Source organism: Mercenaria mercenaria, chromosome 7, assembly GCF_021730395.1.
Source record: "Mercenaria mercenaria strain notata chromosome 7, MADL_Memer_1, whole genome shotgun sequence".
NCBI lineage: Eukaryota > Metazoa > Mollusca > Bivalvia > Venerida > Veneridae > Mercenaria > Mercenaria mercenaria.
The window spans coordinates 45,675,971-45,702,049 of NC_069367.1; the positions used below are offsets into that span (position 1 = coordinate 45,675,971).

Below are 26,079 nucleotides of genomic sequence, written 5' to 3' on the forward strand. Positions count from 1 at the left end.
CAAACCTCTTTTGAAAGAAAATATTACATTTCAAATGTAAGGAACAAGTTATATGTTTGTTTTGTGAGTGGATCTAGACCTGAGAATGCTTGCGGATCTAGACCTGAGAATGCTTGCGGATGGACCAAAATAAAACGAAAATGAGGAACCTCATGTTAGATATAATTGATAACATATCTATCATTAAAAACAAAATCTTTTTCATTATAGTAATACAATTCGTAATATATTGATGAATTTATGAAGATTTACTTATTATATTGAGCGGTCTTTTAACCACACGCGAAAAGCGCATGCGCATTAAAATCAAATCTGGTTAAACTACAGGGTTACCAACAGCGTTTTAAGTTCGTCTGTTAAAAGGATCTTTGTGTTCTTAAATAGGTTTCTTACAGGACTAACATGAAAAATGTCATTAAATGTTGCCGAAATGTGATTGCTCACATGTAAGTAATCATTCATTTGCTGGTTTCTATTGTAATGTGAAATTTTTTAGGCATGGCTAGATTTCTTATCTAATTCAAAATTGTAAACGTGCTAGTAAATGTTACCAGATTTGAAATTGTAGTCTTGTACGTTTCATTTCGCTTGAATAACCAGATACTAACTGTACTAACTGGTAGGTAAATAGATATTCACAACTTGTTTAAAATCATTGAAGCTAATTCTTTTCCCCGAAAATCGTAAGTAATCACATATTATGATCAGCAGTGACGAAATGTTTTATGCCAAAACCACCAGATAAAAGACAGTTAAACTTTACCAGCAGGAAGTTGGCAGTTAGCAGTTGCAGCAGTTGCAGCAGTTACAGCAGTTAACTGCTACAACTGCTGGCAGTTACAGCAGTTAACTGCTACAACTGCCAGCAGTTACAGCAATTAACTGCTACAACTGCCAGCAGCTACAGCAGTTAAACTTAGCGAATGTATGAAATGTCAATTACAAAGCTGAAAAATAGTAAGAATGTAACATCTATACAATGTATACAGTTTGAAGTAGCATAAACCTACGGATCACCGGAAGTTTGCACTGGAGTAGTACTTGCAGTTTTGCTGCTTTTAGGTTTTAATAGCAGTTACGGTAACAACATTCTTTATTCTATTACTGTTGTAACAACAAACATTAAATTAACAGAATCCATGTTACTACTGTATTCCCAATTTTGAGGGCGAACCATATGTAGCTACGTTTATTTTTGAAATAAGATCTAGCATAAACATATTTAAACATAAAATTATATAAACAATACGCAGAGTATAGGGCCTACACCTGCGAAAGAATTCCACGAGTCTTGTCCGAGTGAATTATCCACACAGCGTGTAACTGATTAGTATTGTTTGGATAATTAAAACATGGTTCCGCTGATTATTATTTCGAGCGATTGTAATATGTTTTTTTAATGTAAAAACGTAGATGGAAGAATGGGGAAGCACTAGTTCACGTCTCATTTAAGGCACCAAATATTGTAGGTGGACACGTCACCGTGCAACGTGTATTTGTGCTAACAACGCTGAAAAAGCGTAGGAGTGCGTAGAGTGAGTTCTATCCTGCCTACCTAGTAATCCATACAATGTGCGTAAATTAGCTTTTAAGTGTAACAAGCCTTTCATGTGAAATAGAAGATTAAATGTATATAAAGCAGCACCCTTTATTCGTACCTGTTAAATGTAATTTTCATATTAGAATCAAACTATCATGTATTGCTTCAGCAACGGATTGTCAGTATGCCAGATACCTAATTACAAAATGTGCACATATTTAGTGCTTTGTAATTATACAGCATTAAAAAGCATTGTTTTTTTCAGAAACATGTTGGTTCATGTTGAAAAAATATTACAGTTTTAAATTGTTGCGACATCAACCATTTCTGTCAATTCAGCATACACCGCCAACATCTTGTCTTTGGTACTGAATTAATAGAATTATTGTGTCTAATACCTTTATAAAGAAAAAGACCTCAGTATGTTTAAATTGTAGTTACATTAATGTAACTGTTATGATATTACATTGTTATAGTACGTATAATATCTTGTCGGAACAATGTTGTCTTTTTTTCTCCCTAGTATCGTGTGCGCGGAACTAATGTGTCAAGGTTCCGATTTCACTGGTTGTAGTTCCAATGTGGTTTTGTCTTTTGCCCGGCATTAAAAGATAGTCCCGACTTGAGATCACATGGAGTTAATTTTGGCTAGTGATTGATTAAAAAATCTTTAAACGGGGTCAATCTCAAGGTGTTTGCCTTTCGATCCTGGGGTTGTAGAATCAAGCTCTTATAGGGTCGCGACAACACCTTAATCTTACTTTTTTTCAAGGAAGTGGACAGAATAAGTGTGAATCTTTATGACAATTAGGGTGAAAGAAATAGATAAAACGGGAGACCATGTGAAACCCAGTAGGAAATCATTACTACTACAAAATGGTGATGAAAAGCGCATCTGTCATCATTCTATTTACCTAGACTCATTTTATTTTATATTATTATTTTGTGTGTGTGTGGTGTGTGTGTGGTGTGTGTGTGAGTGTGGTGGGGGTTGGGGTGGGGGGGGGTGGGGGGGGGGGCGGGCGGGGGGCGGTATTATATGAACCTACTAGGCGAATGCTATTTAGAGAGAAAACCTGTCCTTGGAAGTGAAAACATGGTGTCTTCAGTCAAAACTACACGACGATTATCCCACTGGAGAAACATTACAAATAAGCAAATAAGCAAGTCAAAAAAGGGTAGAGCGTTCCCGGCCAAACACCAAAGTCCACCCTTGCTCGGAAACCAGACCTTAACCAGGATGGCCACCACCCGGGCGTGTCGGGCGTCCACCCTCTCTACAACGACCACCCGGTGGCACCCCAGTTTCTTCTACTGTTGCGGGACTGGACCCCGACACCGAAACTCGCCATTTTACGTTCTGCCCAGACTTTGACGCACGCTCACGAAAAAACCAGACCTTAACCGGGATGGCCGCTATGCCGGGTCCGCATGCACGGACCCCCTCTACAACGCCCACCCGGTGGCACCCCAGTTTCTTCTACGGTTACGGCCAGGCAATCAACTGCTGGAGGCGAAATGGCGTTTTCGGGCGTTCCCGGCCAAACACCAAAGTCCACCCTTGCTCGGAAACCAGACCTTAACCAGGATGGCCACCACCCGGGCGTGTCGGGCGTCCACCCTCTCTACAACGACCACCCGGTGGCACCCCAGTTTCTTCTACTGTTGCGGGACTGGACCCCGACACCGAAACTCGCCATTTTACGTTCTGCCCAGACTTTGAAGCACCCCCACTCATTTCGTTTCTTGTCATACATTATGTTTATTCTTTTTACCTCTCCTTTGTTCAATGATAATGATAAATAACTACTTGAATATTAATGCATGTAAAATGCATATACGTGTTATATATAAATTTAGTGCCGGGACACATGCGAAACTATCAAAATCTTTTCAGTTTCCACTTTGAAATTTGGAATTCCCTACTTTCGTTTTAGTGAAAGATGATTATAATTATAATGGTTTTTAACTCTTAATTAATTCTGTAATATCACATGAATTAATTCCCTTTTATTCTGAAAATTTAATTACATTTGTTTCATAGCATATATACAGTTTGTTAGAATTACATATTAATAATTATTCTAAGAGCAATTTTATTTCTCTTTAAAATGTAAAAGAATTCTGATTATGTTATGAGTAAAATATTTATTACTTATGAATATGTTAATATGCTAATTTCATACCACTTTAACTGTTACTGAAAGTTTACATAAATACTAATGAAATCAAAGCAACCAGGTCAGCAACTCTGACCCAACGTCTAGCATATTTGTTAGTCACAAATCCGTGGGTTACGGGCAGCCATTTTCTGTCATAACCCAGCTGATCACATAAATTTCTACATCTAACCTTTACCCTGCTGAATTTCTAAGAAGGACTGTTCCATCATTCAGTTTGGGCAATACCATTTACTTTTAGAAGGGGCGTTAATGAAAATTTACTGACTGAATAGCAAACAGTGCAGACCATGGTCAGCCTGCACGGATCTTGGTCTGCACTGGTCGCAAAGGCAGAATCACTAGCCGGCAGCAGGCTAAAGGCTAAAAGGGTACAGGCAGCCCAATTCTGTCATAACCCTTATATAGTATATGGTACATTATGGGTTACGGGCGGCCCTCTACCTTCACAACCCGCAAGTTCTTAGCAAAGCCTCATCTATGAACTGTACCTAGTATTCATGATTTTACTTGTCACATTTTATTTTATGATGTATTAACTTAGCTGTTCGCTATTGTTAAGGGTTTTGTAAATATATTTGAAAACTGCTATTCAGCTTGGATTTTACTTGGTCTAACTTTAGAGTAAACTTGATATACCCAGTGTACGAACCTAGGGTAGTAACCACCCCGCTGAAATATCTGCTCTTTGGAGCTATAGCATGGCTGGAAAGTTGCATCCTTAGTGAAACTTGAGTGAACTGGAGGGTTGCTAGTTAAGTGCATCCTACAAGATCAGCTTAAGTTGGCACTATTTTAAGTCTGAGCAGATGGAACGGTTACAATTATAAGGGAAGGCAATTCCGAGGAATTCTTTCTGATTAATTTCCCTTTGATGGACTATAATACAAGTAGCTGTAAACTGCTGCAACTGCCAGCAGTTGTAGCAGTTAACTGCTGTAACTGCCAGCAGTTGTAGCAGTTAACTGCTCCAACTGCTGCAACTGCTAACTGCTCACTTCACACCGATTTAAACTTTCGTAGATTTTCTACTTCGTAGATTTTCTACCTAATAGTGATATTGCTCTATGCTGCTTAATTCTGACCGATATATTGTCGGAGCGCTGACAATAAGTAAAATAAAACTCTGCATGTCACACCTAGTAAACTTTGATTTCGGACCAACCTCTAAGTTGAATCTTGTCGGGCGGTTATTTACAAAAGGGACTGTAAACTGTGTATCATTTTTCAAAACATTCTACTTTATACATGCATGCATTTCATATAGGAAGTTTTGTTGTAAATATTGAATTGTTTAGAGATTTTTCACGAATAACATACCACGAGATAAAAATAAAAATAGAAACCATGTTCATGAAAAAAGTTGAAGTTTCTATTGTTATATGCTCATGCGAGTAAAAACATCGTTATTTGCTTATATTTAGGACTAGCGATAACAACCACAAAACATGTTCCATGCTGCCGAAGCCCAGTCTTATTTTCGAACTACATGTTAATGTATACCCTCTCAGCATCAACCAAGATGTTAAACTGTACGAGTTGCGCACAACTCGCAGTTCCCGATAATTTCGACATGTTGCCGTTTTATAATCTGAGGTCTCGAACTCTAAAGTGAACGTAATCTCTGCGCAGGCATATTGTCAAACAATCATGCCTGTCAGCGAGTAAATCACATGTCGATCTGGAAATCATATGATTATAAAATGGCGTCTTTGTTTGTATTATGTGTATTTATAGTCACAATCAGAACCATTTAGGCAAATTGACACGTATTCCGCAACTTTTAAGAAAATATTGAAGAATTCAATCTAAGGTTTTCCTGAAATCAATTCGTCAAATTATTTGACTGTTTTTAACTAGTACGCGTCGCTGCACCTGGAAGAGAAGTAAAATTTAATATTTCTTTATTAATTTTCAGTTGTTTATTCGTATTTTAAGCTATCTTATATCTATCTATCTATTGATAGATAATCGCTAAACAACAGAATGATGATGAAAAAATGAAATGATAATTCCCGGCTTACTTACATAAGGGGAAATAACATTGTGCCGGAGTTTGAGTGAATCGGTTTCCAAAGCAGTGCACCTTTTCGGAGGTTAAATTACATACTTTCGGTCATGAAATGAAATAGTTTATTTCACTATTCATATACATTTTTTTACTGTTCAAATGATACCGACATCACTGCCCAAGGGTACGAAAATTTGCTGACGTAATTACAATTACAAATGAGAAAATTGACAAAGAGGTAAAATTAGTTAATTAACGCTTTATCAAAGTCACATTTTAGTTGTTTTTTTTTCTTGGATGCGATCCATGTTTTCAAAAGATCATATTGTGATTAAAACTTTTTAAGGGTTGTACACTGGGTTTCAGAATGCAGTAGCATCTATGCAGCGGACTGTGTAGAAACGCAACAGAACAAAACTGAATACTTATGTTTAAGTAACTTATTTACTCTGTAATAATGATAATCTGAGAGATTTGGTCATGTTTCGTTTAAATATTCCAAGCTTTTCTAAATTGCGTGATGGCAACCTAAAATTTAAAAAAAATCCCATAACGTTCCGCTTATAGCATTATCATTTTTTTTTTAAATTCTAATTAAAACTATTGTTCATAAATATCTTACCTCATAAATTTAACCTTTTTTTTATCTGTAAATCAATAATAGTGTCATATTATTGAAAATCAATAGCAGTTATTTGTTAATTGTTTGACTTTTTATGATCTTGGGATAGACGGCTAGTCATATCTATATTATATCGATTTGTGTGTGCGTGTGTGTGTGTGTGTGTTTAACTCAGCGCGTAAACAGTTTTTGTAGAAATATAAATGGGATTTTATCCCATCTGTTCTGAATGGTAACTAAAAATCCTTAAAGACCATTATATATTAAATTTTGATTTAAACTGCACTGTCAAATCAGTCTATGAGGTAAAGAAAAACTAAACTAATACATTTGAAATATATAGTTAATTAAATTCATTAGAACATTTACTTTCAGTATATTGCTGCCATAATAATTCTATATTGTATCTAAACTACATGAGTCAAAGGCCTTCTGGATGAAAAATAAATAAACTAATAAATATTAAATTTTGTCATATATTTAGTCTTATTAGTTTATACTAATTTATTTTTGCTCGATTGTGATGAAAGCTGAAAGCTTATTTGAACCACTCTCGAGTCCGCTTCCTGGAATAACCAGTACTGGTGTCATATGAGAAGTCATGGTCCTGACCCCAGTGGGACTCGAACCACCAACCCCCAGGTTAAGAGACCGATTGCACACTTATTAATCTTTGCCACTATGTTCCGGCGTTGTCAATATTTTATGCAATAACTGTTAAATACTAACTAAATATTCACTATTTTAAAGTCACTTAATAAAAAGGTAACGTAGTTGTTAAGATCCCCGACTCGTATCACCAATCCAATATCTCTGGCCATATAAGTTACTCTTTCGCGCCGTGTTCATTGGTTAAATTGGGTTAAACGTCGCACCGACACAATTATAGGTCATATAGCAAAAGGTGGAGAAAGACCAAAGGATGCACCCTGTGTAATATTTCATCACGGACAGACGCTTGGGTAGAACCAGCCGCCTTCCGTAAAAAAGCTGGATGGCTTCCTCACATGAAAAATTCAACGACCGCAGTGAGTCTCGAACCAAAATCCATGAGGGGCAAGTGATTCGAAGTCAACCTCTCGGCCAAGGAGGCCGCCTACGCCTTGTTCATGCTTATGTTACTAGTCTAGTCCAGATTTCAATAAATGTGACAGGTACAGGCATTTTGTTAGTATTTGGTCCCATATACTTTTTAGTATAATTTGGGTATGCTGAATTCAAAAATATATGTTGGCCATCTGACAAATGATTTTTTGTAGGTCAAAATGGCGGAAAACAAAATGGCCGCCAAATTAATATACTTCTAATATAAATATGTTATAGTATTACAATTATCCAAAATTATGTGGGGTTCTTTATCAAAGTTATTTGTAACATAGTAACAGATTAAATTAACAACACTTTTTTCAAAGATAAATAACTTTTAATTCAAATGTGTGCTCCGTTAGGAGAAAAAAAGCATTTAAAAACCCACCTTAAATTTGCCTATTTCGCCAAAAAGATGATTATTAAATAATTCATGTTGGTTACAATTGCAAAACTATTGCTGAATACAGTACACTAATTTTATATTTGGAATCATTTTACAGTACAGAAGCTAAATCCATAAACTGTTTATCATATAATAGTTTCAAAATAATATAGATTGAAATATTTGCTTTATTTCATGTTAATTTACTGCCTCGAGTTCATACAGCTGGTAATGCTTTTATCGCATATACATTATCTGTATCTGTGCATAAGAGCCCAGTGTTTTTACATTCACATCTGAGGGTCCTACATTCAGATGTACACTTCAAGCAATGAACTCAATACATGTTTGAGGAATTGGATCACGAGTAATAAGAACTGGCTTTAGTGTGTCATCTGCCACTTTCCATCCCATGTCGGAAGGTGCAGGCAGGTCTGCATTGAGAACAGTTGATTGGTTCCATACCAGGGCTTGATAATGAGCTCTTCTAATGTGAAATGAGCAAGCATCACTGGTTGCGGTATGTGTTTAGGACTTGTAGACCTGCCAAACATAACATTTTGAGCACTGTCAGTACTTACAGCATCTTGGCCATACATTTTGCAAATAAGATATTCACAGTTTTTCATTACTTCATCAGACAGTTGTCCATATACAAGATCTCTATCAGTTTAGCACTTGCTGTAAACACTTTAAATACAGATCTTTAGAGATTCCACAGAAATTTGATCTTGTGTCACAGCCAGTGAGTGCAAGTAGATTTCAACGCAACTCTTATTGAGGATTTATTTAACACTGTGTTGACTTGAATGTATACTCAGCGTCACTGGAAAAGTTACCACCCTAATGACCCTTATATTTTAAAAATCACATTGGACTGTGTTTAAAGCATAACACGACTACGCTTTTGATGCAACTGAGACGTCACTGGTGTAAAGATTTGTCAAATGCGACGAATCCATTTGAGGCACGTGCTGCACGTGCAAAATGACTTTTTCGATCAACGTTGACATGTACGAAAATTCTATCGCAAATCATTCATCGCACTTGAAAGTTAGTCGATAGACTAAAAGTAATACGTTAAAAATCCAGAATATCTTTGCTAAGACCACGCTTAAGGCACGATCAACGCCATGAGGCTATTGGCATGGTTGACACCGAACATTCATGTCGTGAAATTGCACGTCGTATGGGCTGTTATCACCTGACAATCATGAAATGGGTTAGGAGACATGATCAGACAGAGTCTATGAGTAATTGACCCTGCACAGGCCATGAAAAAGTGACGTCGATATTGTATAAAAAATAAAGAAAGGTATATATTAAGTGATAACTTTTCAATGACGCCCAGTATATTTTCGTTTTTTCACTGTTCCAGCCATCATCCATACTGTTGCATTTATTTCCTGCAAGTGGCATAGTAAGAGCAAATACGTCAGTATCTCTGGCAGAAACAACAACAGTGACATAATTTGACCGTTTACTGCTGTTAACAGCATTGAGAATGATTCTTGTGTCAGCTTCCTCGCATTTAGCCTTTAATTCATCCAAATTAGGTTCAATGACAGTGTTTTCAACAGTTTCTTCATCCTAAAAGCCGATGTCAACAACTCTGTAGGCGATTGCATGATCAGCTTCTGATAAAAATCTACTACGTCAATCTTATTTGCTCTAAGTGCCAAAAAGTTACACCAGATTTCAAATAACTGTACAGAATGTCCTTCCAGACATTATATCAGCCCTTAATTTTAGTGCTATGTATACAATTGTCAGGAGGAAGTCGTCACTGGAATTATATTTCTGTATTGTTAGCCGTTCATAACTATTACCAGTAGTATTATAATGGACATCTCTAAGCATTGACGCAGCACATTCATATGGAAAAAGAAGTGTATTCCTTTCATCAGATGATATATGTAGTGGAGTTTCAAACGAAAACTGGTTTCTCAGTTTACGTTGTAGGGCTTCTTTGAAAGATGATATTCTAGAATTAAATGAATGGCAAAGAATTGATGGAGAAGGCTCTTCAGTACGTATGCGGTATCTGTTCCAACCGCCTAAATGCTGCAGTATTTGCGATTTCATTGCAGCATACCCACGTTCATGTAAAAGAAAGATCATAGCAAGATCTGTATTTGAGTGGTCCGTATCTAAGAGAATTTAAACATTTTTATGATATTTGCCCTCCGTTGACATCAGAAAGTCATAATCGCATTGTGTTGTCATTTGTGTTTGGTATCCTTTAAAATACTATCACTGACTAGTTATGTTAAAGAGATTTTTATGGTTTGTTTTGTCTTGACAGAACATACACATTTCTTAATTTAGTAGGAGTATATGATAAGTTTGATGAGGATGCAGCTTAATCTGATGTTTGTTCTATATTAAACTTAGCTTTGACTGAAAAGTATATATTAGTTCTTTGTGGACAAAATTAGAATAACACTTTCTACGGCAACGTATTTTGTCATTTTCATCATTTTTTTTTTTAATTCTACTAATGGCTTCATATTTAGAAAAAAAAATTCTAAACAAATCTTGATTCAGCAGACTCTTTTAGAGATGTTATGCCTTGAGGCTATTAGTTTAAAGTTTTGTCAGATTTTGCCTCCTGACAAATGATGCACTTTTCTTGAAATGGTCTCTTGAGATGCAAAGTCTTGTCCATTCTTACTTTGGAATATTAGAAAAAAAATTCTAAACAAATCTTGATTCAGCAGACTCTTTTAGAGATGTTATGCCTTGAGGCTATTAGTTTAAAGTTTTGTCAGATTTTGCCTCCTGACAAATGATGCACTTTTCTTGAAATGGTCTCTTGAGAGACAAAGTCTTGTCCATTCTTACTTTGGAATATTTTAACACTATTAAACGAAATAATATTTATTACCTATCATTCACAAGCAATTATAGTATATAAAAGGCTAGCTCTAACTGATTCTTATAAATGAACCTATCACAGATACTGTAAGTTAAAATAAATACAATTTCACCAAATCTTAAAATATAACGAAGTATATAAAAAGAAGCATCTCTAAAAAAGTTTAAAAATAAAATATACATGTAGATTTGGCCTACCTGTAAAAAAACTTTCGAAAAGTCCTAATTCCATGAAGTTTTCTTGACATCTCTAAAACCTTAATGATCTTGAAAGAGTGTGTTCTCGTCAGAGTTAATTTGAGTTAAATAACAGGTAAAACACTCCAAAGAGTTTAGATAAGGACTTTAAAAACATGATTTGACCCAGATTGTTCTTGGATTGTTTATACTATTTAAGTTCACATTAACCTTAATCTTAAACCCTGTCACACTTAATTTTCATCAATTATTATGATGCTAAGGAATTAAAAAGTTGATTATTAAATAAAATGGTCTTATCAGGATAAAATACGTTCTACATGGTATTCTGTTCATTACAAACAATGCCATGTTAATTAAGTCTTAACTTCCCCATTGTTTATTTTTTCTTAAATGACTATTTTAGAACTGCAAAACCATTTTATCAAAATATCATTTTCTTTTTTGACATAAGATTCCAGCGGAAGTTTTCAATCTAATACTTAGTCTCATTTTTCTATTCTATAAATGATGTTGGATTTTCTATTCTATAAATGATGTTGGATATCATTTTAGTCTCATTTTTCTATTCTATAAATGATGTTGGATATTTTTTTTTTAAATTGTCTTCAAATTCCCCTTTTTGAACCCCGTAAAATTCACATTTTTAACTTGTGATATATTTTATTGATAAATATTTACTCAATTATGCTAATAACATTAAATAATTTGTTGAAACATATCTAAAAGATAAAGATTTGTATTATAAAGTAATATCGATGGAATTTTTGTTAAAAACAGTGGTCATTCTTGTCCCCATTTTTAACCCTTTCAGAGGCATTTGCCAGATGGCCAACATATATTTTTGGATTCAGTATACCCAAAATATGTTAAAAAAGTATGTTGGACCAAATACTAACAAAATGCTTGTAACTTCTTAAATAAGCTTATATCTGCAAAATCGGACTAGACTATAGTATAGTATAAATGCAGAAAAAAACAAAAATTGTAAAGAATGAACGATGTGGCCAAAAATAAGTACAAACCGACAATAGCTTGATCATTTAATCAACTGATATTCATTAACCATTATATGACGCTGTCATATTCATTAGTGCTTGAAAATTTGTACAATTAGGAACAATACAATTGTTTGAAATATGATATATAATCTAAATATCTTTTACAATAAAAATTATCTTAACTGTGGATAGAGTGATTAATCTTTTAATGGATTAAGCGGGTAATTATGACTATTAACTTATTATTTACTTTTCCTGTGGACAATTACATGAAAATATATGTGTTTAATGATAAAAATCCAAGATAAAATGATACCCAACAAACGACATTATTATAATTAGTCTTATAAAAATGAAAGTATTTATCTAATCTCGATATTAACTTATACTACAAATTTTGTGTGTGGGAAGTTTCATAAACACTATTTTGTAGAAATGTTTCTGTATAAGAAGTTTAATTTTCTCCATAGATTTCCACTATAAAAACTTGATATAGGTCCGTATTTTTCAAATACATCATGTAAACAATCAAACGCACGACCCTATCATTTATAATGACCGATATTCTTAGTATATCCTGATGGCTTCACACAATTTCTACATTGTAGTGAACATGCATCATTGTATCTAAACAGCAATGGAAGTAACAAGATACAAGACTGACGCGAAGTGTTATCCTCGTTACCAATCTGCAACTGGGCGATTATCTGACATTTCAAGACGAACGAATTCCCTTTGGATTTCTACTTTCGGAGTATCGTTTCCAACACAGGCACTTGACGAGGAGATTGAAAAAGACACACAAAGTTATCATGTAGATTTATTTCTATTTGATAGAAACGGAGAAAGGAAAATATCCTATACTAATGGCACTAACATGTTATTGCATAATGAAGGTATAAGCCTCCAGGAATCATACAAATACGATAATATGGATACCTTCTTAAATGAGAAACAACATTTATTGAAGTCTACATCGGTTCTTATCTTCCGAGACCACAGATGTCTTAGGAATGAAATAAAGAATGTCTCATCTAAACAAAATGTTGTCATTTTATCGAGCAAACAAAAATGGTGCACACTTGAGAAAACACATGCACAACATCCAAATTTGAAGTTTTCTACAGACGACAAAATTGCAGCTGACATCGGTTCATTGCTTGAAATTACAGCATTTAAACCATTGAGGCATACGTTCGATATCATCAAAAGCCTTATAGATGAAATACAGGTCTTTGCTCCACCCAAAGAAAAGGCCAATGGCTCCTTATCTGGTATTTTTATGTTCTTTTTAAGATAGTTTTTCGATTAATTGATACAAATCAAAGCAGCTCCGGAACGACTATTGAACAATAAATGATCTTGAAGTATGGCATGCATTTTATATCTTTCTTACTGTTTATTAAGATACATAATATTGAAAAGATAAGCTTTGTTATTCAGAAGTCTTGAGCATTATGAACTCATTTGTTTTCGAATTTACCTGTATCCGTCGGATACAACATATACAAAAATACAAATCGAAAACAAGCGATCAGCCTTCGGAAACAGTTTGTACAAGTTAGTAATCAAGACAACTTTTAAAACAGATTTAAAGTGATGCACGCTACAATTTAAAGATTTAAGCATGTGTAACTCAAAATGCTGTTTGAAATCCTTAGGTCATGCTATCATTTTATCGGCATTTTAAAAACATTGTTTGGATTTGCTTCTTCATTTAGGCATTTTCTCATAAACATGAGTAAATTATTCTGTCCCTGGAAGATTTAAATACCCGAACCTACAGAAAATAATCTTTGAGGTTCCCTATATCTGATGCAAATAACAGGACATATTCACGTCTTTGTGAGGATCAAAAGTAGTCTACCTAAAGTTAAACACACACTTAAATCGGATTTCAAATTCACTTCAATTTAAATTGAAAGCAAGATTGAAAATATGTTCACACTTAACGAAATCGTGCAGTTAATTGTTCATTAAGTGGAAAATGTTTAGGTCTGTCGGTATCTGTTTTCATAGGATTCTTACCTGCTAGACATTATATGACCTGTATTGTCTTTGGAATCATCATTTCAAAGTCAGTGTAACAGTGAACTTGAGGCTCCGTCGTCTTGAGAACACCTGAACATACGGCTATCCAGAGATATTAGGATGATTGCTACCTGTAAATTAGTTTTATAAGCCAGAAGGTCAAGTATCAAGATTTCACAGACCCCCAAAATGTAAAACAGCTTCCATTAAAATTGGAACGGTTAATGGTCAATACCGGGTAGATATTTGCGCCTGACATGTCGATTTTTGGTAGTCAGTAGGTGATAAATCTTGTTTTAGCATCATTTGGTGCGATATCAAAAAGTAGATACAATGTATATTTTTATAATAAGTGTAAAGTTTTTATGCAATGAGTTCATATAAAGTCAAAATATGGTCACTTACAAGTTTAGCTACATGGCATCTTTTAGACTTTTAACTGATTGGGACAAGAGTCTTTTTTTTTTCTTTTCCTCTCTTACAGTTAAACGGATCACAGGGATGCAATGAACTTATGGGGATAGCGGGCATTAATTGAACCATTCAATTTCATTTTTTTATTTGAAAAGATGAACTTGCTTATAAAGATTAATAATGTATTCTAAACAAATAAATCCCTAACTGTTTGCATAATATCATTTAATTTAGATCCTCAAACAACTGGACATGCAAGCGGCTTACAATTTACTGCGACCAGAACAGGAACTAAAAGGAAATACGGTGACCTTAAAGACAATTGGACTGGGACATTAACTGGTGATAAAATATATTCATTGCGTGATGTTAGAGGTATTTTTGAAATACGTTTAGGACAAAGACAAGTTGAAATAGCAGTTTCTTTTTGTCTGGAAAACGTCCGAACTATACGAACTGGCCATGTGATCATAAAGCAGTAGATCTATACACTTATTTTTGCCATTTTAGTTTTGAATTAATGACTCGTGCATCTGTCACTTACTAAATCTAAACTCCTATATATTTGAAGGACATTTATACAACGTCTTTGTCATGATATATAGCTGATATCAACTGATATTGCTTTAATGTCTCGAGCAATAACCATATAGATAAAACGTATAAGTCATATTCAAGCATCACATATCTACTCTGAATGTAAATGTTTTCTACAAATTTGCCTCACTTTATACCATCTTATTAAGTAAGTAACATGTGAAGTTACTGTTGTGCAGGTCGCCCTCTTGAAAATAATGTCCGCCAGACAAGAAGTAAGGATACGCTAAGCAATGCAGAGACGGGAATTCTACCAGATGGTAAATTTATTAAAGTTACTTATTAAAGCTTTGTAAAAGTTTGTAGCAACAAACATAATGTTATGCTTTTAGTGAATTGAATTGAATCTTCACTTTATCTACATTTTTGTCCGCAACTAATACTTTGTGTCGTTGTTAAGGAATTATTATAAGGGTATATATTTCACTTCAGGAAACTTGGGGTTTGTATCCAGTAGTATTAAACACATCACTGACAACGGGAAAAATAAGTTTGTAGAAAACAAACCCAAGTTTCAGCGTCTTTTGGGGGAAATGATTGGTATGTATAAACGAAGTAAGATACCTGACGATTTAAAGCCACCTCTTGGCGATATTCAGAAGGAAACAGTAAGTAGAAAGGTATGGGCGATATGAATTTGATTTCTTTAAAAATGTCTTTGTATAAAATGTTGAACAAGGTCCGACAGAAATGAAAAAAACAACAAAAAAAAACAAGAAATTCTGTCTCACAGTACATGTTTATTAATGTTACATACATGTAGCTATTTACCTTTTAGTCAGGAATTCATCTTTTCTTAGTGATAACCTTGTGTTGTTGCGTTTTCTCTCTGCAATTTATGAGCAACTTCCCAACATGCTTAAAGTGCAGGATGGACGAGTTAAAAGGCAAACTTTGAGGAAAACAAGTATACAAAAAACATTGCCACTGTACTGGTTTGTACTGTTTTTTTTTTTCGGTTATTCAGGTTCAATAGGATATCGGGAAACATTATTTTTACAAAAGTACTTAGAAAAATCGTTAACCTGTCCTATATGTTTTATAGACTTTTTTTACCATGTAAATGTTTTTCTAGGTGTTGAACGACTTGTACACCATAAGTAGTTCGATACAAGGATACTCATACCGTTTCCACACCAGACTCCAGATCTTTGTATCAAAAGACAGCATTGATAGATTGAAACCGGAAATTGTCCAAACACTTGAAAAACATGGTATAAAGCAAGGTGATTTTGACATAGTTCCACCAATTGATGCTGTGTCTCATTACAACAAAATACACTCCGGAGCGAGAGTAGAAGGAGACACAATCTGTGGCAGTCTTGCTGGATTTGTTTCAATGCACAGAAAGCAGAGCGAGGATCTTTGCGCAATTGCATCAAAACATGTCCTTGACGGACAAAGATCTGTAGAACTTACTAATGACGAACTAAGAATCACGGCAGATGTCATTCCAGAAACAGCCCCAGGCGATCAGCAAATGGTTTATGACATTGCTGCAGCACAAATCAGGACAGAGGACAAAATTGACTGTGAAGGAAGATTCAGAAACGAAAGTGGACAATTTATGAAAGGAAAGATGTGCAGCTATGATGATGATGAGCTCAGTTGCCAAAACGTGCATATTTATGGCGCATCAACACCATTAGGTCAAGGCATAATATCGATGACACAATATAATCAACGCATAGAAAACGAAGAATCAAATCCAAATAGGGAACGCGAAGTTAACGAGCAAATGAATTTAAACACAGAAAGTGAAGATAGAGAGGAATCAAATATAAATAATGGACACGAAGATCACAACAAAACATACATCGTTGTTGAAGACAGAGAGGGTGGTGAGCCATTCTGTGCCAAAGGTGACAGCGGAGCAATGGTGTGTGCGGACGACGAAGATGGAAATTATGTACAATTAATTTCAACCGTAATGGGAGAAAGCGGAGAAAGATCTTATACAACACTTCGTTTAACAAAAGCAATTGCCAAATTAGAAGAGCAGACAGAGAGTCAAATATATTTTCTAGACTGAGAGGTTAACGTTGCCCCTAAATATGTATAAGCTGACTGGTTTATATAGGGGTATTCTATCTTTGAATTGAATTCACAATTCCGGATAGTGCCCTTAACTTGAAGTCGTGCTTTTGAAATTTCTTTTAGTAACAACGCCGTAAAATATGTTTATAGTTTTCAAGCGGGAACCGGAAACACAGACAAATGTCAAATGTTCCAGTAATGACGTCATAAATGACGTTGGACAGCAGACGATTTCGCAGTGTCGTAGTCAAAAGAAAACGCATTCAAATGCGGTAGTAATCGATTTATTATATTTAAGAAATGTTGAAAAGTGCATATTTTTTACGTGCTCCAAGTATGCTCATGCGATTTGCTGGGACACTGATAATTCAGCGAATAATATAAAATACATTTGTATTTCAGCTGCAAGTTTATTAGTACATGTTAATCAAAGTTTGTTTTAAGTTTCATAGCAATACGACAAATAATGACGTTATACGAACAGTCTACGAACCTCCCGATCACCCCTCGTACAAGAATTAACAGATACATACTAGTAGATAGCAACGCGAGGAACTTTATTAAAAAAGATATTTTCTTAACTAAGAAGCAGTTAACCTGAAATGGTGTTCCTTTCGTAACTTGAAAGCTTCGTTTATAAATTCTGCTATATTTGATTGAGCCTGTACATGGATAGTGGAAATGCAAGCTACTGTCCACGCCCTCTATCCCCGGGTTGAGCAGAACTCGACATGTTATACGTCCCAAAATACAATTTAGAGACATCTGAAGATGTATTCATACGTCGGTGCGCATGGAACCTTCAATGATGCACTGAATGCAATTCCATGAAAAGCGGCGTATGGTCCCCAGATAAAATAATGGTTTTTCACTAAACGATTAATTATTGGCGGAACAAAACAAAAATGGTATTTAGAGAGGGTATCTGTGGTTACTGAGCCTGCATATCACAGAAACTGGCAAATGACAAAATTAAAAGGCAAGCATCATATCCAAGGGGTGATTAAACAATACCCATAGCTTTTAAAGCTGGAGTATTTGAACCTCTAAGTTGAAACAATAAACAGCACACTAACACAACATACATGTCGTGGTGAACGATCTGAAGAGATCGAAATATAACAGCTCTGACTGAAGATACAGGGAGACATTTTACGGCCGCCACTTGGCACAAACAACGCTGCTGGAAAATTATATTAAAATTAGATCATGTTACATGAACAAACTTTACAAATACATGCCTCTCTTATAGTTCCAGAAAACCTACCAAATTCTGTTTCTTGCTCTTAAACATGTTAGTTGTTTTCTTAATGCCTTATTAGTTACAATTTCTACAGTAGATAATTTTCATGGCAAAAATTCGATTTTAATTTTCTAAAATATTCTAGTTTAGGTATCGTCTTGATAGTAGTATGTCAGTTGTGGATATACTTGTCCCGCATGCATTGTTCAATACATGAAAAATAGTTATAATATCCGTTAAAATCAGTCCCTATGAATCCTAGTCCAAGTCTCTCTAACACTATTTTGAGTAACAATAGTTTGATATATATATAATCTGTTTTCATACATGAATTACTGTATACATGTGAGTAGTCTGTCACATTATGTTATATAACATCAGCATCAATACAGCAGCTCGAATGATAATCCAAATATTAACGTGATTTGTTAACTTTATTGTCTCAGTATTTTGTATAACTATTATGCAGGTAAATTTCATGCACTCAGTATTTAGGTTTTGTAGCATTTCCTATGCATATGAATAACCAAGTTGATTAATCTTGTCAGTTTTCGCATCCTGACAAGGCGGACTTGTCAACTTTCGCATTCGGACAAGATGGACAACATAATGTAAATAGTGTGTTGATGTTATACATGAACTAGTTTGATTGTGATGCATGTTTTATGAGATTTTCTTGATATTTTGTAAATATAATTCAGTTTGCAAAGCATTTTGTAAACAGATGCATGTCTCACTGTTATTATCTTGTCAACTTTCGTTTTCGGACAAGGTTTACAACGTAGTGGAAAGTTTTGAGTGTTGATCTGAAGTAAGTTTTCATGTCTAGCTCTTCTGTATTAGTATTCAGATATTTAATCATATGTTTCAGTTGTAGCAATAAGTTTATCAATATAATCATTTTTAGTATAGTTAGTATACTGACACTATGTACTTGAAGTAGTAGATACTATTATGTTATTAGTGCTCGCATTCAGGTACACAAATACAGAGTACATTACAACCGATTATATTTATTTCCAATTTCAGTGTCTCTTTCGGACCAGTCCGTGGCGATTTATTAAATTTCATTCTAAACTTCTATACTACTAATTGTCTAACGTTTTACTTGACGTTATATTTGATACGACCAATGTCTATATTGCTACAATCAATTGTATTACTAGTTATAAACTTTACGTCACATTTGATATGATGACTGTATATACTGTTAACTTTCGTTTGCTGTCACCATATACTTATAAATGCTGTATTTTGCCACATGGGTCTATGACCTTCTGGTTTGTATGAAATAAAATCTTGAATCTTGAATCTTGAATCTTGTATAAAACATTGCTCTTAAAAGTAGGCGAACAAAACAAGGGAAAATATCACTTTTCAAACAAATAGGTACAAATGTGTTTTATCGTTTTTATATGCTTTTTGTTGTTTTTCTTTTTGTTGATATCGTTTAGAGTCAAACCGACACAATATAGGTCATAAAGCAACACTTCTAGCTTTGTTTATAATGGAGGAATACCCTAGATGCCTCTCCAGGTATTGTTTCAGGTATGGGCGTGCGCCTGAGTAGAATCACAGACACTCCGTAAACCATCTAGATTAATTCCTCACATGAAAATCCTTCAACCCAAGCGAACCTAAGCGAGGTTTCGGATCCACATCGAGGAGAGGCAAGTGATTCAAACTCAGCGATCATTATCTCCGGAAAACGGATATACAAGTAGTACTAATATTACATTATAAATAGAAAAAAGTGGATAACCACAGGTCGCCCAGCACGTCATAAATGGAAATGTTGCAGGCTCGGTTTGATTGAGCCTGTTCATGGACGGTAGTGGATACGCAAGCTACCGTCCACGCCCTCTAACCCCGCGTTCAGCAGAACTCAACATTTACACATGTTACACGTACCGAAATAAAATTTAGCGGCATCTGTAGTTGTATTCATACGATGTTTTGAATCCTCTATTCGCTGGTGTTTTGGAAAAATATCACAATTAGTGTGTGTGTTCGGGTTTAGTGTCTTTTTTTTACAATTTTTCAGTCATACACATGTAAACGACAGTGTCTACTTGTAGCAGTGAGCGCAATGTCCAATTTTGTAGTGCTGCCTCTCTGAAATGTCACGTCGTAGACACGTGACGTGATACACCACCCAGTCACATTATACTAACACCGGGCTGACCAGTCCTAGTATTGTCTCATGAGCGCCAAGCGAGAAAGCTACTAGTACCATTTTTTACGTTTTTGGAATGATCTGTCCAGGGATTGAACCCACGACCTTTCGGACATCAATCTTTGTGTAACATATAACCTACCTCAAACAGGGCTAGCTCCATGTGGTTCTGGGACGATCTGTGTATGAAAAGAATTGGAACCACTGCCTTACCCTTGCATGATCGTAAGAGGCGATTAATAGGGTCTTAACACTTGGTTTTGCTGTAACTCTTTGATTCCAGCAGGTATGCAAATATTGATTCCATACCTCATGTTTTTATTTCGATGTAAATGAGATGTGAAACCAAAATTTGTAGTCCTGTTTGGCGCCATATAACCTATACTGTGTTGGTGCGCCGTAAAACCCAAATAAATAAATAAATCAATCAAACAGGGCTAAGTACAAGCTATATAGAAAACCTGACCATAGTAGAAACATCCCCCGCCTATTATTCTAATTTCAACATCTCAGACATGAAGGACAGATGTCAAAAGAGTCAGACTATGTTCGGACTATTTAAGTAAATTAATGTCCAACTAAAATGCAGACTGTTACCTTTTTCAATACTACCGGTATCAATTTCTTCGAATATCTTATGAAAGAATCTCTAATGACAGATTTCAGATGTTTCCATTTTGCTAAGCACCATTATGTTATGATGACACTATACAGTCTTACGATTTAGTTCATATTATACATTTTCTTCTTTTTACAGAACAGAAATTCACAACTTGGTGATGTGTTTGATGTAATTCAATTCCTTTATTTATGAAGGAAACTGCAAAAAAACAAAAAAACAAGTCTGTTCCTTTGAAAGGTGTTCTATAAAATGTACCATTTTTTTTATAAATGAACCCATTCTAAAATTATATCACTTCTAATTCTTTGGGGAAGGAAACAGATACCCAAAAATAATTGATTTGTCTGTAACTCTTTTTTTCTGGCAATTTAGAGAAATTGTGTGATACACTTTAGTAGTTTATGGCCTCCCATACTGCACACAAAAATGTTGGCTCATTTGAAGCACTAATGAGAGAGTTGAGTCTGTTTAATTATAACAATAGAGTTTTACATATTTTGTGATCTTAAAAGAATCATGGTGCATAAAATGTTATTAGAACAGTACCATCTTTCAGCTTCATTTTGGTATGCAACACATCATGTTTTTTCTTCAGAAATATGGAGAAAAAACAAAATCATGTTGAAGCAGGTACTCCTCAACCCCTTAGAGAGTCCTTAACTGAAGTAACAAGATTACTGCTTCCTTGAAGAAAAGTTTGTATTTTAAATGGGTTTTTTTATTTTAAAGAGTTAAAATTATAAATATTGTTATTCTCATTTTTTGCCTATTGTGTTTGAGAGGAGCTATTCTTAATAAAATGGTTATCTTATTTTGAAAAGTACTGAATTATTTCTGTATGAGGGCAGCACGGGGTTCCTTCCCCGTAAAATTTTGCAATTTATGCATGCCAAATCCTGAATTCTAAGTGGATGTCAACACTGAAATTTATTGTTGTGTTGTCGATTACTTTAGGTTTAAGTTATATAATGTCAACAAAACTTGGAAAAGATATTTTAAGTAGAAATCTTAAATATTCGGGTGCAAGATCCTCGAAGGAAGTATTACAGCAGATGGTTTTGAATATTTCAACAGCCATTTGCTGAATTCTAGTGAGCTTTTAGGATATAATTATCAGTATGGTCCTATACATAAAAAGAAAAGATGGTGCCCTGCTCTCAAGCCTATGTATACAGTATAGATTACTGTTCCAATACTGAAATTAATCAGTACAAAAATGTATAATATATGAATGAATTATTTGAAAATGTAAGACTTGGGTCAATTTATAGTAAGATCATATAGAATTATGCTTTAGAAATAGAACAGTTGTCTATTACCCAAAGCCATGGTATAATTACTTGCATTCCGAAAGAGAATGAACCAAAACAGTTCCTTAAAAACTGGAAACCAATAACGCTTTTGAATATTGTCTATAAAAAGCTTCTGGAAGCAATTGCATTGCGTATAAAACCTTTCTGAAAAGCACCATTAGTGAAAAACAAACACGCTTTATAAAAGAATGTCACGGATCCAAAATTACTACTGTTGTATTTATTAAGCAATTGCCGCCAGTTAATTTTAAAGTTACATTTATCAAAGAACTCTGATCATATTAACTGACGTAAACAAATTATCACTGAACAAAATATATTACTAAAATAATAAAGTACTTAAAAATTAATAGAATATAAAATCTGAAGTTTCTTTCTGTTTCACAGAATTTATCAGATAACATTTTGTTTCCTTTTTAAAACATACATTTTTATTGTTTCTAGCCTTATAGACTGTTCCAGTCTAAAACTGGTTTATTAAATAGGTTAAAGTAGAACAACCATCAATTTGAGGTTCGTACAAATTAGTAACAATGCTTCTTGTTCCATAGGAATGTGTTTCTGTTGTCAACTTAAAGAGAAAGACCTGTATTGTTTAAAAAAAATGAACACATAAATAAGCGTTAACAGTCCTGTCTAACACTATTTTCAAAATTTAACCAACCAATGTTATTGAAGTCGTCAATTTTAAGAGAGATTCTGCAATTATAGCCTTGATCTAGTCTCACAACTTTGTTCTGATCAAAATGCAATCTGTTTCTCACATCGCTTGTAAGGCTGCTGTACCAGCTGGTCAAAATGACACTGTATCGAAGATTTACAAAATATTTTTCAAAGATTCATATTCAACTGTTGTTTTTGTCTATACAAAATTTTAATTCTAGAGTTTACTTTTTTGACAATGCTATTAACTATGGATGTACCAGATAAATCATTGTCTAACTAGGATCCAAGACATTTAACAGAAGATTGAGAATATATTGTATGATCATTATTTGATCTATTGAAAAGCTTTTTAATTTTGATAACTTCCGTTTTGATCCAAATAAAATACATCCAGTTTTACCGAGATGTAAAGACAATTTATTATCTACTAACCATTCACTACAGCTTTTAAGCTCTTTACCTAAAACAATACTTATAATAATTGATTCTCAGTGAGAGAATATGATATCACTTTCGCCTACATACGAAATGATTTTTTATTTTTCACTTACACTGATGCTCAAATCATTTACATAACACAGAAACAGTAGAGGTCCTAATTAAGATACTCCCTGGTGATTTTTTCAGAACCAGACATAATATTATTAACATGAGTTGTTGGATTACGACATGATAAATAGAAGAGGAACCACTCCACTCACTCCTATCCCATTGCTTCCAATTTACGCAGCAACTGCATCGAATGCCTTTTGATAATCCTACGTAACCATGCCAGTAAGAAGTCCTTTCAAATTGTGACATTTTATATGGTCAAAGAGATGAATTAGGCAGGAATCAGTGGAGTAATTCCCCCCATAACCACTTCGAAACTCATATGAAAGACCTTCACTAGAAATAATACTAACTGATAATACACAGCTCTTTCTAGTTCACAACATGCTAAGTGGTCTATAATTTGAAACATCAGACCTATTTTTCTTAAACAACGCTTTTGCTTTTGTACTTATAAGGTCTTCAGGCACCTCATTTCTAGTCATAGAATTATTTATTAAAAAGTAACATGTATTTGAAAAAGGTGCTGCTTCCTTAAAACATCTTGCTGGAATATTATCTGCTCCAGTGCTTTTAGAACTGTTTAAATTACATAGTTATTTTATTGTTTTTCATAAATAAAATCTTCACTGACAGTATGGAGTTTGTATTTAATACAATCAGGTTTTCTTTTCCAGTATTTTTTGAAACCTAATTGAGTCTACATCAAATAATTGAGCTTTCGAACTAACATAGAAGCTACATCTGTAAAAGGTACTTAAAATCGTTGTCTATCTTAGTAGATTTGAAGCAGTTCTCTTTGTTGATCTTTAAAATAACGTTCGGCGAAGAATTTCTCTTATTACTGTATCCGAGATTTTTTTATCTGAGTCCAGAGTGCTTTATTTACTACATTTATTCTCTTCTAATGTGTTTGATAAATATTCACATTTGCCTTTCTAACCTCTCTCTGAACTAAGTTCCTGGAATTACAATACAATTTATAAAAGAATCATTCTGCTTGAATTTCTTGAATTTATACAAATACATGTATATGTATCTTTAATTTTCATAAGCGTTCAACCAAGGCTCACTTCACTGTTTTAAACGTACTTCTTTGATAGCAGCAACTAAGTACAAAACTGATTTTAAAACGTTTCTTTTCAAGAAAGCCAAGAATCAAGAATTCCGAACAGAATTAGTTATAAACATATTTGACCAGTCACACAACTTCAACTTATGAACGAAATCATCTGCATTGTAATTATTTAAAGATCTTATTTCAACATTAAAATCATGTTTATTGAATATACCTTTACAAGTCTTTCTTGTACAATATATGGGTAAATGGTCACTTAGACCTACTGGTAAACGGTAACCGACCAGGAAATTTTGTCATGATGACTACATAAGATATGATCTAACAATACGAAGTAACTGTCTTAGATTTTGATAGGATCAATCATTATTTTTTAAGATTAAAAATATTCAGAATCTGCTGCATATCTTTAAAATGCAGAGGATTTTTATCTTTACGACAAATATTGTACATAGCCTCCAAATATATACCACTCAATATCAGTCCTAATACATGATAAAGTAATCAAAATATTCTAAAAATCGGTCTGTTTTGGTGTTCTATAACAAGAACCAATATATAGGTTTAGTCTTAGGAAGAAGAATTTCAGCCCAAACAGCTTCCAAATCAAATCCGGTCTTTCGGTGAAGGCCAGGTAATCTATAAGTGCACACTCCGCCTCCCTGTCTGTCACAATCCTTTCTGATTACATGGTAGCCATTAACTTGTATTTTCTGTTACGGAGATGTCCAGCCATGCTTCAGTATGTGCTAATGCAGCAAAGTTGCAAGAATAACAAATATGTTTAATGTCGGGTATTTAAGGTAAAAGTGGCCTTACATTTAAATTAGAAAAAAAATACAGTCCTTTAAATTTTTCTTAAAAGAGTGGAATGTAGAGAAGTATCAGTAAAATTATCTTGCTGGTGTGTAGATTCAGTATGACCATCCTGTTTCAAGTTAAAACTAAAATTGATTGGTAAAAAGGTAATAACTAAGGAATAAATATCTTTGTCAGTTGACATTGAGACTACTGTAGTGATACTGGAAATAAATATTCCATTGTACATGCAAATGTGTATGCATGACTATTACTAAACCTTCAAAGATTCAAAGATTTATTTGATCTCATGGCCAGAGAGGGCATAAGAGAATACAAAAATAAAATAACAAAGTATGCCAAAACGTGTCAAGAACAAAATTACATAAAGATTTTGTAACTAATTTTATTCCAGGCTATCCTGGATTATTTATGTGTTCTGAATTTCGAATTCACTAATTTCAGTAATTTGCATATAACAATAATAATTCAGGACAACCATGGAATACAATACATATATTAACTATACAGTGGAGTGGCTAAAAGATTTTAGTTACAGCCAACTGAGATGGTTCGTTAAAATTTCAGCTTTGGGTAAATCAAAAAGACTTTTTATAGTTTGATTTCGAGTAGATATTATCCTTTGGGTTGA

General features: G+C 34.2%; 1 protein-coding gene across 5 annotated transcripts; it reads left to right on the top strand.

Moving 5' to 3' along the window:
- Positions 1-325: 325 nt before the first annotated feature.
- Positions 326-19,533, top strand: LOC123554229 (uncharacterized). 5 transcript variants are annotated; one of them, XM_045344223.2, is made up of 6 exons: positions 326-446; positions 12,509-13,174; positions 14,580-14,720; positions 15,122-15,202; positions 15,375-15,562; positions 16,018-19,533. In XM_045344223.2, exons 2-6 carry the CDS (start codon positions 12,538-12,540, stop codon positions 16,972-16,974), a joined length of 2,004 nt encoding a protein of 667 aa, XP_045200158.2. In that variant the 5' UTR covers positions 326-446; positions 12,509-12,537; the 3' UTR covers positions 16,975-19,533. The 5 variants fall into 5 exon arrangements, with proteins under 5 accessions (XP_045200158.2, XP_045200156.2, XP_045200160.2 ...); XM_045344221.2 differs by lacking the exon at positions 326-446 and adding an exon at positions 12,007-12,121; XM_045344225.2 differs by lacking the exon at positions 326-446 and adding an exon at positions 12,007-12,121 and having other exon boundaries at positions 15,375-15,550.
- The last annotated feature ends 6,546 nt before the right edge of the window (positions 19,534-26,079 follow it).